We start from the raw sequence: 15,239 nt of genomic DNA on the forward strand, positions 1-15,239 counted from the left end.
TCATCCAACATCAACAAATTGGGAACCCCGTCCCTCAAAGCTGACCTTTAAAAGGAACAAGTCCAGATGCTGAAAGGCTGATTCCTGGATCAGAGCATGCCCAGATGAACAACCTGATCAGGTCCTGGTTGTCCAGGGTCAACAACACTGGACAACTTGAAAGCCTGTTAGAAATTGAATTTGTCACCACCTCCTCTGGACTCCTTATACAGGTAGGGAAATCACTCCCATGGACAGAAAAGTTAATGAATGCCTTTGTTCCATGGCCTTCCTTTCCAGTTAGGGGGTTATTTGTTATAGGTAGAGGAAGTACAGATTGGTATTTTGTAACCAAATCTTGGTTTCTTGGCCAATATCACTGCCACATCCTGCATGGTTAGGTCTTAGAAACCTGGCTGAGGCAACATGGGAATGAAGAAACAATGACAGATGTGTGCACAAAAAAGCTGAGATCGGGTGGGCTGTGCTCACTCTAAGGGAGGGCACCTGCTATGCAAGCAGAAAATTCAGCGAGTTTATTATATACAGTACAAGAAAGAGGGATTGGCGAGGCTGGGTGAATTAGTTGGGGAACACTCTGAGGTTGCCGTCATCCTGGAGGAGGAAGAGGACGATGCTAGTTTTTGCACACACTGGTCAGTCATTTGTAAACACTCAAATTTGAACGGTAGGAAGGCATTCCCTTTCCTCTGAGACTTACCTGAGGAAGGGCCTGCCACTGTTGGGGGTAGGCGGGATGACATGGCGGTGCCCATGTCAACCAATGCAAATTTACTCAGCATCTATCCATTCTCCGTGTATCATTGAGCTTTGGTCTCACACTTGGCCGAAGAAGAACTCTAACGTGGATGTCAAGAAAGGACTAGAGCTCTGGGAACATCATTAAGAGCCAGAGGACCAGGGGTAAAAGTGAAAGTGTCTTCTGGACTGGACAGGGATGCAGCACCCATGAGCTCTCAACAGTACAGCTACCAGAACAAGACCTTCAGAAGATCACACCAATCAATGTACCGTTGTGGATGAAGGGAGAGCACTCAAGGCTGCACCACAATGTCAGTCGATGGCTGTAGACTGAGAGCTGGTTTTACTCAGGGACAAGCCTCCAGATGATAGGTTGCCCATGCCCACGTGTGCTGCCTGTGCCCTGGACTGCCTGCTGCCGACCCTACCTGCCCTTGGGATGGGGGGTGAGGCAGAATCAACAACGCAGACTCTGGGAGCAGGTGAGATCGCCACTGCCACCGCAGCCAGCTCATCTGAACTCTGCTGCAAGCTCCTTTAATAACCCCTACTCGCGCCCCATTGGTCCCAAGAAGGCATCGCTTCTAAACAGCAGTTCCCGGTTGGCTGGCATTGTCTGCATCAGTAATCCTTGTTCCTCAATTAGGTCCTCCTGCAGAAGATGCCTTTCTAGCTGCATCCCCACCCCAGCCTTTATGTAGAGGTGGTCGCCAAACAGGTGTACAAACTAATTGTATTCAGTAGGGTTTGTGTGTGTGTGTGTGTGTGTGTGTGTGTGTGTGTGTGTGTGTGTGTAACTATTATAGAGGAAGATGACATGAATTTGAAAGTTCAGTGCTAAGGGATACTGGAGGAGCAGAGAAGGAGAGGTGGACATGATGAAAATCCTTTGTGCTCATGTATAAAATTCTAAAATCAGTAATAAACTATTTTAAAGGGGAATGTTTTTAAGCTCACTGTCTTTTAAGTCTAAACTAACAAAAATCAGTAGCTGTTCAGTCCTTCCTTGTGAGTTAGCGTTCTCCACAAATGGGTAGAGGAGAACATGAACGTCCATGCTACCATGTACTGAATATTGCACACCCAGAATTCATACATAGCTGCATCAGCCCCCAGAGTATTAGAAGGTTGAATTTTCCTATATTTCCCTAATTTCTTCCTAGGCAGGCCATTTGTCTTCCAAGCGGGACTCTCTGAGACGGTAAAAGCAGAAACATTAAGTTTCTGCTCTCATCCTGGCAGAAAAATCTAGAAAGATCAGTCGGAGAACAGCCATTCACCCTTTTCCCTGATGCCAGGACCCACACCCTTCATTCCCTTTATCCTTACCCGTTGCCTTCTCTCCACCACCTCCCTGCTCCTTGAGATATAAAATATTGAGAAGCAGAAGAAATGCAAAGTGCAGCCAGGATCCCAAAGTTGGGACACGCCCACTTCTACTCTGAACCACCTGCCTTTGCTTTCCTGGGATCCACACAGTTTATAACTCAGTATTTATGTCTGTATGTAACCATGTAGCATGAGTTTGTAACAGCATTTATTTATGTCTGTATGTAACCATGTAACGTGAGTTTGTAACTTAGTATTTATTTATGTCTGTATGTAACTCTGTAACATGATTTTTCTCCTTAAGATTGGAGGCTCTCTGAGGGCAAGGAAGGAACAGGGGCTGTTTAATTACCTACCCGTGGTATCCTAAAAGCAGCATGAATCCTGGCCTATAATAGATGCTCATACACCCGTTGAGTGCATGAAAGCATGAATACAGTGTGTAGAAAGTGATTCCTCTTATTCAGCCAAACCCCTCTTCTGGCTCTTCCAGACGGCACAAGATATACAAAGAACAATTCAACCTCACCTCCTTGGATCCCCCGCTGCAGTTTCGACCAGAGGCCAGCTGGGTCCAGTTCCACTTGGGCATCAACAGCCACGGGCTGTACTCCAGATCCAGCCCTGCCGTCAGCAAACTCCTCCATGACATGAGACACTTCCCCACCATCAGTGCTGGTGAGGTTCATGGGGTTAACCAGGAGGGACTGACTTTCTCCCAGAGGCTCAGGCTCCAGGAGCCAGTCAAGGGTTACCACCCATACATGATCACACAAGGCTAGTAAGCACATTGCATTCCTTTTGAAGACTGTGTAGCCGTAAGCTCATCACAGAGACCTAAGGACGTGCTCTGTGCTCTTTTAGGAAGGTGATTGTCATTGTTTACTGAAAGCTCCCATTGTACCAGGAGCTGTTTTCTTCTTTATGCCCTTCTGACATAAATAGTACCACTGCCATTTACAGTTGTGGATCGGCAAGCCGGGCAAAGCCAGGGCTGGAGCCAAGATTCAAACATAGGTCTACTAACCCCAAGTTTGTGTGTCCAAGCACCTATGACAGGACATGCAACATGGAAAGGTATTAGCAGAGACAAAGCTAGACCAAGAATGACTGGAGTATATGGGTTAGAAAGCGTGGAGCCTGGGACAGAGCAGGCAGAAAAATGTAACCCCTGGACTCTAAAACATGGCCTTCTGGGTGCTCATAGCTATGATTCCCAAGATGTATCAATCCTTCCTCCTGTGGAGCTGGGTCAGAAGTGGGAGCCTGTCTTTGGCCAGCTCTCTCGGGATCAAGAAATGTTCATTACTCTTCTTCTCCTTTGCAGATTACAGTCAGGATGAAAAGGCCTTGCTAGGGGCCTGTGACTGCTCACAGAGTAAGTGACATGACTCCCCACCTCCAGCCAGCCTCCAACAGGCTCTCTCTGACCAACCTCAGAGAATATAACACTCCTCACACACCCCAGCCACCCACAGTAAAAAGCATCTTTGAATCTGTGGGGGGCATCGTACTGGCCAACATGTGGTACAGGCCTAAGTATCACCAGCATCATTAGGAAGCGTGTGAGAAGCACAGAATCTCCGTCTCTGCTCCCATTTTCCCAATCAGAATCTGAATGTTGATAGAATCTCTGATGATTGGAGTAGGACTTCAGATCCAAGAGGCAATTGTACAGGACAATGTTTCCTGATGCTGCATCTTACTCCTGAGAGCTTTAAAAAGTACTGTTGCCTGGCCTCCTCCTCCAGACATCTGGACTCAACCACAGAGATGGAGGCCCATGGCAACCTTTTTAAAATATCTCAAGTGGTTCTCACGCAACCAAGGTTGAAACTTAACTGGGGTAAATGTCAGACAGAATGGAAAAATCCAAAAAATAAAAAAAAATAAAAAAAAAAAAAAAAGGTAACAGAGCTCCCCTCTGGGTGCTGCAAACTGGTTTCAGGTAGGTCTGAACAAGTGAAGCCTGGACATTGCCCCCAGCCCTGAGTGGTCTCAGTTAGTTACCTAGATGTTCTGAACGTAATTTCTACATGTGCATGAGATGGCACACCCTGTAATCCCAGGATTTGAGAGGTCTAAGCAGGAGGATCATGAGTTCCGGGCCAAACTGGGCTACATTAAAAGGTCAAGGCCAACCTCAACTACACACCAAGACCCTAGCTCAAAGAGTGAGGGAGGTAGAGAAGGGGAGGGGAGGGGAGAGGAAGGAAAGGAGAGGGAAAGGGGAAGAGGGGAGGAGAAGGAAGGGAAAGGGGAGGGAAGCAGAAGAGGAAGGGAAGGGAGGAGGGGAAGGGAAGGGAAAGGAAAAGAAGGGAAGAGAAGGGAAGGGGAGGGGAAATGGGTACAGAAGAGAAATGAAAAGACACAATGAGCAGGGGAGAGGGGAGGAGAGGCAGTGGAAGGGAATGGAAGACAAGAGGTTAAGAAGAAGCATAAGCGTCATAATAAATCTTCAAATGCACAAATTTTCAGATCCATAAATGACATTCTCAAAACTACCGTTTTAAAACAGGAAGCAAAAAAGGTCCTGGTTTTGATTCCCAGCACCACAAAACAAAATAAGATAAAAACCAAGAATTTTTAAAGCTCTAGACCTAGCACAGGCATAGAATCTTACATAGGGAGGAGCCATTTATGGACTAAGGCTTTTATACAGTAAACAATATAGTGGGAACCTATGAGATCTCAATTGAAACCCAAGGAGGAGAGGCCCAGTCCCTTTACAAAAGTAGTCTATGGGAAGTTTTCAGTGATGTCTACTAGGGGAACCCTGTGTTTCCTGACCTCTTCCCAAACTGACAGAATAACTACTGGGTCCCTCTGAAGACATGGACCACAGTCTAACATGTGGGCTTTGCTGCTCGGGCTTTGCAAAGCCTATAGTCTTTGGTGTCTTTTTAGTAGCAGAAAAAGGCTGGGTTTCTGAATGGCGCCACAGCCCGCTGCTTAGATATCACCCTTCTACCCCTCACAGTTGTGAAACCCAGTGGGGTCCACCTGAAATTGGTTCTGAGGTTCTCGGACTTCGGTAAAGCCATGTTCAAACCCATGAGGTAAGTGAAGCCTTCCTCACCGGGATCCCTGGTGGCAATTCTGAAGCTTTGCCCAAAAGGTGGTCAAAGTAACCTAGTATCCTTATACCTGTCTGCACCACACATAGAACTATTTGGGTGACAATGATAATAATTAAAAACAGCAATAGCTAATGTTTTAGTTAGAGTTTTATTGTTTTGAACAGACGCCGTGACCATGGCAACTCTTATAAAGGAAAACATTTAACTGGGGGTTGGCTTACAGTGTCAGAGGTTTGGTCCATTATCATCCTGGTCAGAAGCATGGTGGAAGGCATGCAGACCTGGTGCAGGAGGAGCTGAGGGTTCTACATCTTGACCCGCAGGCAGCAGAAGGAGATTGTGTCCCATACCAGCCACAGCTTGAGCATAGGAGACCTCAAAGCCCGCCTCCACAATGACACACTTCCTCCAACAAGGCCACACCTCCTAATAGTGTCACTCCCTATGGGCCAAGCATTCACATGCATGAATCTGTGGCTGATTCATTTTTCATGAATCATGAAAAATATATATATATTTGAAATGATGGCAGTGTGTGTGTGTGTGTGTGTGTGTGTGTGTGTGTGTGTGTGTACTAGCCTCCAGTGGTCTGAAGACCACAAGTATGGCTTTCTTGGAATAGAGATGAAATAGAGTGCAATTCCTTGGCCCTGGAGAATGTTCCTCTTGTGGATGACATGCATAGGAAAGAATGTTCCCATAGAGGGTTCCATTGCTCTTATCACATGTTCCTCTAAAGTTTTCTGCCTTCCAGTGTTGTTTATTCATGTTAAGTTAAGATCCACACTTTCCGGCTGACCGAGAAGAAACTTCCCGAATAGCCAGGTCACTGGGTGCAGTGGAGACTAAAGACAGGAACACTATTGAGTTTCAGTCTCTGAACTAGGAACAAAAGTATCTCTTTAAGGACAAGTTTGGAGTAGACGAGCTGCAAGCTGGATTCCCTTTAGAACTTTAAGCAACTGCAATGTCTAAGTCCCATTCTCTCAGAGTCCAGTGGGCTTGTTCTAGCCCCACTTCCCATGGTTGAAAGGCCCGAGCAAACTTCAGAACCCTTTAGATAAGGAGTTTTCTCCTTATCTAAAAACCTTCTCTTTATGCAAAACCCACGTTGATTAAATATGCAACCATTGAGTGAAAGAAACATTCGAATATCGTCTATGCATATTTGTTGATTTTTTAAAAATCTCATCACCCAGCATATAAAACAATACACGAACTTAAAAATGTTGCCCATACACAGATTTCACATATCAGCTGCCAAAAGTTAGCTCTGGTCCTTGTCATCCCTGGAGCAGGCTGAGTGTCAGGGTTAAGCCAAAAGAAAGTTCCTTCCTCTCCTCTCTTGTTACCACCGCTGTTTGGATCACTCCATCAGGCCACAAGGCCAGCACAGACAAAGTCTTCCTACAGTGTTAGCTTTTACATAGCTGTAACCAAATACCCAAGGTAAGCAACTTAACAGAAGAAAGATTTCCTTTTGGCCGGAGGTGTCAAAGGGCTCAGTCGTCTGTGGCAGGGAGGTCATGTTAGAGCAGAACAGGTCTTTTTCAGACACACCAGAAGAGGGCATCAGATCCCATTACAGATAGTTGTGAGCCACTATGTGGTTGCTGGGAATTGAACTCAGGACCTCTCTGGAAGAGCAGTCAGTGCTCTTAACCGCTGAGCCATCTCTCCAGCCCTGAGCAGAGCAGTTCTTACCATAGTAGCCAGGAGGCAGAGAAAACAACATATAGGATGGGATCAAGGTTCAGTGACTAACCCTGTCTTCTTCCTTTCGCTGCCTCCACAAAATGCCCTCATAGAATGACCTAATCGGTTCTAGAAAGGCTACACACATACCCAGAAGTGTTTCCGCTATCCTCCTAGGCTTTTCGCTATCTGATTCAGTTGACAATGAAACTTACATAACTACATACAAGCCGACGAATCTGCCTCCATCAGATAAATGAATCTGTAAAAGAAATTGATGTAAAAATGTTAGTTTTCCTAAGGATGGTTTCAGAAGGGGATCTCATAGTATAGCCAAACACAGAGAGCACTAAAGTCAACAAATTGAGTGTGTGTGTGTGTGTGTGTGTGTATGTGTGTGTGTGTGTGTGTATGGTGGCGACAGGTACCTCTACATGTGTGTGTATGTGAGAGAAGGCAAGAGGCCAGCCTTGTGTATTGTTCCTTCGGTCCTGTATGTTTATTGTTTTGTTCCTTAGTTTGTTCTTTGAGATATAGTCTCTCACTGGCCTAGAACTCACCAAGTAGGTGAGTGTCTCTTTGAATGTGGATTCTGATTGAACGTCAGCCCTTCTGCTTTCAGACTGAGCTGCCTCCCCGAGGCCATGTGCCTTTGTCTTATTTTTAAGAGACCGGGTTTTTCCATGGCTGGTCTCGGACTCCTGGGCTCAGGGATCTTTCTGTCTTGGCCTCCCCAGTGGCTGTGCTTTCCAATCAGAGTGAGCACGCACAGCTATGAGCAGAGACCCCACCAGGCGTGCAACTCTTTGGCATTCTCCTCCTAGTAAGTTCCATCAGTGGGGTTCTGATGGGGTTAAAATCATGAGTCCCCATACAAGACTACCAGTTAGTCCAGCCATCTTAGGAACACTGACAAGGAAGCAAAGCAGTAAAGAACATGTATGTATACATACATACAACACAAAGTTTCATCTACAATTCTATGAAATTTAGTTTAAAAATCATAGTGTCATTTAAAATGTATTCCCTTCTTCAATATATATATATATATATATATATATATATATATATATATATATATGCCTTCCCTTTGAGTAATTTAAAGTGAAAAAGCATTTGTCCCTTTGCAGAAAGAACATAGACTTATCTTTGAAAAGTATGCATTCTAAACATGAAGGTGATACATTTACCTTTGTTTGTTGTTTGTCTATGTGTTTATTTATTTGAGACTGGTTGCAAATTCTACAGCACACACGTGGAAGTCGGAAACAGTTCTTGGGACTCGGATCTTTCCTTCCACTGTGTGGGACCCAGGGACAGAACTCGGGTCATCAGGTTAGGTGGCAAGCACTTTTATTCATTGAGCCATCTCACTGTCTCCAAGGTGATACTTTAAGATGTAATATATATGACACATTGCATATGAGAGGTACACTCCTTAGTGCTCAAAATAGATCAATGGTGTCAAGTAAAAATAGCCTTCCAATTTTATAGCTCATATGAAAATCTAAGAGTGTATGTTCTTATGGTAGAATGGGGACAGACAGGCAGCATCCAACCACACCCTCAGCCCTGGATGTGACGGCTACACTAGACCTGGCTGCATCTCTACAGTCTAAGTCTGTCCGACAGCCTCACTGCGGGTTTTCCGGATTGGCCTGTGCCCTTCTGGCAAAGTGTGTCTTACTATTTTGGTTGTGGAAGCTGGTTGTTTGTGTGGCCGTTTATGTTACTACCTCTGTTTACAATTTCCTTTGCTGATTTAGTCTTAGGAACAGGTCCACACTCTGGACTATAAAATTATTCGAAGGTCATCATCCTTCCCCATTTATTAGCATAACACTGAAGTCAGTGTGGAGGCCGCAAGTAGGCCCAGGATGCCCCAAGTAATTAGGAAACACTGTCCTAACACGGCACCACACCCCCACCCTCACATCCCCCCCACCCCCGCCGGCAGGGTGATACTCTTCAAGAATCTATTTGCATCTGAAAATGGATCTAGATCAGTACCATCTGTGTGGGCCTCCCTTAGGTTTCTGGCTGGGCCCATCCTCACGCTCCACCTGAGTTTCTAAGAGTTCTGTCACCTGTATTTCTCCCTCGAACCCATAACTTTCCAGTCCTTGTTTGCAACCGTATTAAGTTCTTTCTATTGCCATGTCTGATCATGCCTCACCTTTTCTGCATGTGTGAGCATCTAGGTCCACTCCCCCATCACTTCTGATAACCTGTTCTCTCCTGTTAACACCTGCACAGGAATGCTTGGTTTCCTTCCCTTTGGTTTATGGGGCAAATCAGCCACTCTCCTGCAGAGCTCCATACTCAGGAAACTTGGCATCGATAGTGCCTACAAAAAGCCTACTGCTTCCTTCTTTGTATGTCTACTCCCCGCTCAGGAAGGGAGAGGCCCGTTCTTAATTTGTGGGTCCACCATCTATATCCACATGAAAAGCACCACACGGGCTCACTCCTAGGGCTTACCATCGAAGGTTGAGTCCAGGGCGTGACTCCTTCCTTCCTTCCAGACAGCAGCGAGAGGAGGAGACGCCCGAAGACTTCTTCTACTTCATAGACTTTCAGAGACACAATGCTGAAATTGCAGCTTTCCACCTGGACAGGTAGGTCTGCTCCCCCCACCCCCTTGAAGATGGCACCAACTGCGAGGGCCAGTCCCCTGGTGAGAGGATGCTACCCAGACTTTTGGTGAGAACTCTGAGAGTGGCAGTATTCTCTTTCTGGCTTCTCATCTCTTCTACCTCAGTGTAGAGCCTTCAAGTCTAACATCTCCTTCCAAATCATTAGGTTAAAAACACTTAATGAAATGAACAATTTGTGTATATTTCTATTGTTTTATTAAATTGTGTTCATTGAAGAGTATTACGAAGCCCAGTTTGACCTCTAACTCATTCCATAGCTGAGGCTAGATTTGAACTCCTAATCCTCCGGTCTCTATCTGCCAAATACTGGGATTCCAGGTATACATCAGTGTGCCTGAAAAAAATGAATCAATTATAAGGAAACATTTGTTGGCCCAGACACAGGGCTTTTCCCCAGTCCCTGCCTATCCCTCACATCTGAACAAGGCTCCTTCTCTTCCAGGATTCTGGACTTCCGACGGGTTCCACCAACCGTAGGGAGACTGGTGAATGTCACCAAGGAAATCCTAGAGGTCACCAAGAATGAGATCCTGCAGAGTGTTTTCTTTGTGTCTCCAGGTAGAGTATCAGCCAGAGCCATACTCTGGGTCTTAAGTCTATGGTCAGGCATCATGTCCACGGGCAGGTTCAACAGTGGTCTGAGCTCTGCCATTGACACGTGAGTCACTGGGGTAGGAGGGTGATTTGCATCCAGCCTGTCAAAGAGCGCTCATCATATGACAGGATGCTCTGAGACATTTGTAACTTGGTACCCAAAATGGATCCCTAGGTCCAACAGCCTTTTCCCAAGGTGGGAGTTTGAAGTCCTCATCCTATTCCTAGAGGGTTTCTCAGGGCAGATGACCCATCAACCCCCCTCCACTACCACCACCACCACTTTACTTCTCTCTCTTCCCTCACCTTCCAGCTAACAACGTGTGCTTCTTCGCCAAGTGTCCGTACATGTGCAAGACCGAGTATGCTGTCTGCGGCAACCCACACCTGCTGGAAGGTTCCCTCTCCGCCTTCCTGCCATCCCTCAACCTGGCCCCCAGACTGTCTGTGCCCAATCCCTGGATCCGTTCCTACTCCCTGTCAGGAAAAGAGGAGTGAGTCGGCTTCCTGACCACACCCCCATGCCCAGGGCCCTGCAGTCCAGCTCTTCAGGGTAGTCGCACTAAACCCTCACACTGCCTCAGTCCTCTTATTGACCCTAAGGTCAACAGATTGGATGTTCATCCCTGTTAGCTCATATACTGGGTTGTAAGGCACTTATTCTATAACAAAGAACCACAGAGAGACGGGTTGGGGAAATGCTCAGTGGGTAGTGCTTGCCATGTCAGCCTGAAGACCAAAGTTCAGATAGCCAAAACCCACTGACAGCCAGCCAGGCATGGCAGCCACCTATAATCTAAGCGTACAAGAGACAGGGACACTGGGTCCCCTATTCGAGGTGCCTAGAACAGATAAGACTAGTGGGAATTGGCAAACCCTGGGTTCAGAAAAGACACTGCTTCAGTAAATAGTCGGGGAGGGATGGAGGAAGACAGTGGACATCAACTTCAGGCCCTGCATACATGCGCACCTACACACACATGTGCACCTCACACACATGAACATGTATGCATATATACATGCATACCACAGATAATTAAAAAAAAAGCACACAGGAACTGAGGGAGTAAAACCTGGAGCAAGAGCCATTGGCTATATGCCTGTTATAAATATACTATACACAGCATATGTAGTATAGTAGACACACCAAATGAGTGGACTCCATGAACAGGTCCATTGGCACATCACCACCGTTCTGACGGGAAGAAAAAGTCAACAGAAGAATCTCAGGAGGGCATGACTTTGTGAGACTGTGTGAAGGCAGGACATGTGTGGCAGACGCCAGCCTGTGGGAGGTCATGGGTGCTGTGGGAATATTGGAGGAGCAAGGACCAAGAGAGAGCAGGTGTGGTGCAAGCCTTCCCACCACTTGCTCTGTGGTGGTACCCCAGCCTCCGACTTGGCGTTCAGCAAAGTCAGAGTACTCTAAACCTTCCCATCCTCTGGAATCTGCAACCTCTCTTTGCAGATGCCCTTACCCAGGGTCCTTCTGGAGGGAGCCAGCTAACCACCCGGCATCCTGAGATCACTAGGCCAGGGCAAACTTGGAGAAGCAGGGATTTGTGAGAGCAGGGATAGTATGGAGAGGGCCCCCAACACCCTGGCATCTTGGCTTTTCCAGCCCCAGGACTTCTTCTCCCCCTCAGGTGGGAGCTCAACCCCCTTTACTGTGACACAGTAAAGCAGGTCTACCCGTACAACAGCAGCAACCGGCTTCTCAGCATCATCGACATGGCCATCTTTGACTTCTTGATTGGTAGGTACCCAACTCAGGGCACCTGGCAGAATTGTACTCTGCTCTTTGCCCAGGACTCCGGGAGACCATTGCCAAAATTACAACCTGGATCGGGAGGATTAGACAGTCCTGCATCTCCCATATGCTCACAGGAGTCCAAGGGAACGAACAACCAACATGCCCTGGTTTCTTAGAAGGGGATGGGGTGGCATGGGTTTCAGGTAGGGGTTGCCACTGTCAAGGCAAATGTATCATCCTGCCCTCAGACCCAAATGGGTGTCAACATTTGAGGCTGGATGTTCCCTTCACTTGGTGAGAAGCAGCAGTATGGAGGTGGGAAGCGTCTTGCACTGGGAAGGCCAAAGTAAGGCTGCAGTCCCACAAACCAGTACTTCTATCCCCTACTCCCACTGGGACCAGGAAAGGATGCTGCATGTTTGAGGATGTGTACAGGAAGCTCAACAGCACAGTTCTGCTCCATGGGCTGCTGGGCTGAGGGTGGGGGCCAAGTAACAAGCCTAGAAATGCTGTGATCCAAGCTCAGGTTCCTGTCTAAGTGTTGACTGGCCTTCGTTCCCAGGACCCAGGTCAGGCTCTTCCGTAGCTGTGGCCTTCAGACCCTTGCTCTGATCTCTCCCCTCCGTTGCAGGAAACATGGACCGACACCATTATGAGATGTTCACCAAGTTTGGGGATGATGGGTACCTTATTCATCTTGACAATGCCAGAGGGTAAGCACTAACTGCCCACATCCCACTGGAGACCTCAGGAGGGCATGCACTGCCTGGACCTATCTCCATCTGACCCTATTTCCCACTAACCTTTGGGTTTTTTTGTTTGTTTGTTTGTTTGTTTGTTTTTTCCTGCCCTTTGCTAAGTAGCATAGATTCTCCAGCGTGAGAGCACTCTCGTGTCCACCAGTGAGCCTGGCTAAGACTCTTTGTATCTTTTCAGTAGACTTTCCTGGAAGCAGAGCACGGTTCAGCCTCCACAGTGGGCCTGCGGAGGCCCGGGGGGGGGGGGGGGTCTTGGCTGTAACTTGAGGCTTCTGTGACCTGGCTGAGGGGGGCGCTGTTGTTGAGATGGCTGTCATGGTGTCTAGCGCCTTATCCCACCGAATTCACAGAAGGGTTACCGCAGCGAGCATCCAGAGCGAAGGGCCCTGTCTCCTCTCCTAGGTTCGGACGGCATTCCCAGGATGAACTCTCTATCCTCGCTCCTCTCGCACAGTGTTGCATGTAAGTTTCTCCGGCGGGCAATTCACACGGCTCTGGTCTGGGATACGATGTGAGCTGCCTAGCTTCCCACGCTGCAGCTACCGGCTTTCCCTAAGTGATGATTTCCTCGTCCTTTACCAGAAAACGAGTTAAGATCTGATCCTTTAAAGTCACCAACTGTAATCTTTAACCCACTCGGATAGTCACCCACTTTTACGGACATCAGTGCTCCTTGATATTACTAATGAGCCCTCCCCTTTCCTTATGTAAGCTCTTAGGACTATTTCATCACCATCTCAGCAAAACCCCGACTGAAGTCTGGTAAAACTGGGTCAGACTGAAATTCTGGCCCCTTCTCTAAAGGACACCTACCCTACTTCTGTATCTCTGGCACTTTAAGCCAGGCTTGTGGCACTAGATCCCTCTTAGCTATTGCTAATTATAAAGATGTGATTGAGACCTAAGAGAACCATCATCCCATCTGTCCCTTTGGTACATGAATGGTCCAAAGCAAGTCCTTGGGTTCATTCAAGTCTCTCTCTGGACTGGATGAGCAGCAGCTGCTTGTGTCAAAAAAAAAAAAAAAAAAAAAAAAAAAATCAGACAGTTAGGCTGCTTGCGTGAGTTTTTAAAGAAATCCAAATCTTAAAGTCAAAATGGACCCAGTCACTTGCCATGCCTGTGCTTCTAGTGTCTGACACAGGAGACGCATTACGACGTTGGCATGTGGAGGTTGGATTTTTAGACAACAGACAGCTTCATTCACCTACTGGAAATTTCTTCTGTCAGCTTTAAATCTTTAAAAACAAACCTTAGGTCTCTCTCTCTCTCTCTCTCTCTCTCTCTCTCTCTCTCTCTCTCTCTCTCTCTCTCTCATACACAGAGAAAGAGACAGAGAAAGACGGGGGTGTGGGGGCGGTCAACTGGACAAAGGCTGTTATCCATCATTAATTCCTTTTCCACATGGCTTTCAGGGAAATAAGTTTGCCTAGAAATAAGATCTCCGAAGAATACCAGCTGCCAAGAGCTGTTTGTGGGGAGCGGGCAATCACAGGCCCAGTTACCTCCCTCAATTTGCTGATCTGGCCCCACTGGCTTTGTCTTGACAGGATTAAAAAGAAAACACTCTTGCACCTTCGGCTGCTGGCCCAGGCTGACTACAGACTCAGCGATGTGATGCGGGAGTCACTACTAGAAGACCAGCTCACCCCTGTCCTCACAGAACCCCACCTCCTGGCCCTGGACCGCAGACTCCAGATCATCCTTAAGACAGTGGAGGACTGCATAGAGGCCCACGGTGAGCGAAGAGTCATAGCTGATGGACCAGCACAACATTCAGCTCCAGACTCTGGCCAGGCTAATCTGACAAGCTAATGGCAGCAGCGGAGGACCTCAGAACACAACTGGAGCCAGCACTGCATGCTGGTTTGTGGGCTCCTGCTGCCCCATTCCAGCCTGGGGTGCTGGAGGCCAAGTTACAAGCTCAGGGAGGAGGCAGGAATGCTTTGTGAAAGGCAAACAGGATCCACCAGACATCTTTACCCTTGGGTGGAAGTCACTGCTTTTCCAGTGCACTGGCTGGAGCTCACTCTTCCCAGCGGGCTCTAGCTCCATCAAGACTGCAGACAATCTTCTGAGCACACTGTGAAACCTGGATCTGGGCCAGGCTTGGAAGGTCTGGAAGCTCTGTTCCCAGGAACGGTTTTAACTCTACCATGTCAAATAAAGGGACATCAAGTGGGTAACTGGCTTTCTCCAAGTCCTTACTGTATATGCTGGTACAGTAAACCACCTGGTCCACATTAAAAAAAAAAAAAAAATCTTGAGACCTAAAATCTGTAAATCTCAGGTTGATATCAAAAAAAAAAAAAAAAAAAAAAGTCGATTTTTTTACTGACATTCTGGTCCCTCACACTATCTGAATACAATAATCCCGACCAGGTCACTCCTCAAAAATCCCAACTAAAGGTGAATTTGCTCAGTAAGGGGGCACTTCAATCTGAAGAGTATTTTATCAGCTTAGGAATTGGCAACCGAGTAGCTGCATGGCTCACACGACACAGTAGGTGGAGTGCTTGCCTCTCAGGTTCAACCCTCAGCCAGGCATAGCAGCAATGCCTGAAATGCCAGCACTTAAAGGCATTCTTAGCTACACAGTGAATTCAAGGCTAGCCTGGGATGCATGAAGAGG

General features: G+C 47.2%; 1 protein-coding gene across 1 annotated transcript in view; it reads left to right on the plus strand.

The window, feature by feature from the left end:
• Fam20a (FAM20A golgi associated secretory pathway pseudokinase) overlaps window positions 1–14,793 on the plus strand; it is a 47,903-nt gene extending 33,110 nt beyond the window's left edge. Inside the window, exons 2-11 of the mRNA XM_034504284.2 lie at window positions 2,564–2,748; window positions 3,398–3,448; window positions 5,051–5,129; window positions 9,371–9,463; window positions 9,945–10,060; window positions 10,410–10,590; window positions 11,743–11,852; window positions 12,481–12,562; window positions 13,010–13,069; window positions 14,158–14,793. Coding sequence (XP_034360175.1) covers window positions 2,564–2,748; window positions 3,398–3,448; window positions 5,051–5,129; window positions 9,371–9,463; window positions 9,945–10,060; window positions 10,410–10,590; window positions 11,743–11,852; window positions 12,481–12,562; window positions 13,010–13,069; window positions 14,158–14,422 — 1,222 coding nt within the window. The 3' untranslated portion in view covers window positions 14,423–14,793. The remainder of the gene's footprint in view (window positions 1–2,563; window positions 2,749–3,397; window positions 3,449–5,050; window positions 5,130–9,370; window positions 9,464–9,944; window positions 10,061–10,409; window positions 10,591–11,742; window positions 11,853–12,480; window positions 12,563–13,009; window positions 13,070–14,157) is intronic.
• The last annotated feature ends 446 nt before the right edge of the window (window positions 14,794–15,239 follow it).

The sequence above is a fragment of the Arvicanthis niloticus genome, chromosome 6, assembly GCF_011762505.2.
Source record: "Arvicanthis niloticus isolate mArvNil1 chromosome 6, mArvNil1.pat.X, whole genome shotgun sequence".
NCBI classification, from domain to species: Eukaryota; Metazoa; Chordata; class Mammalia; order Rodentia; family Muridae; genus Arvicanthis; species Arvicanthis niloticus.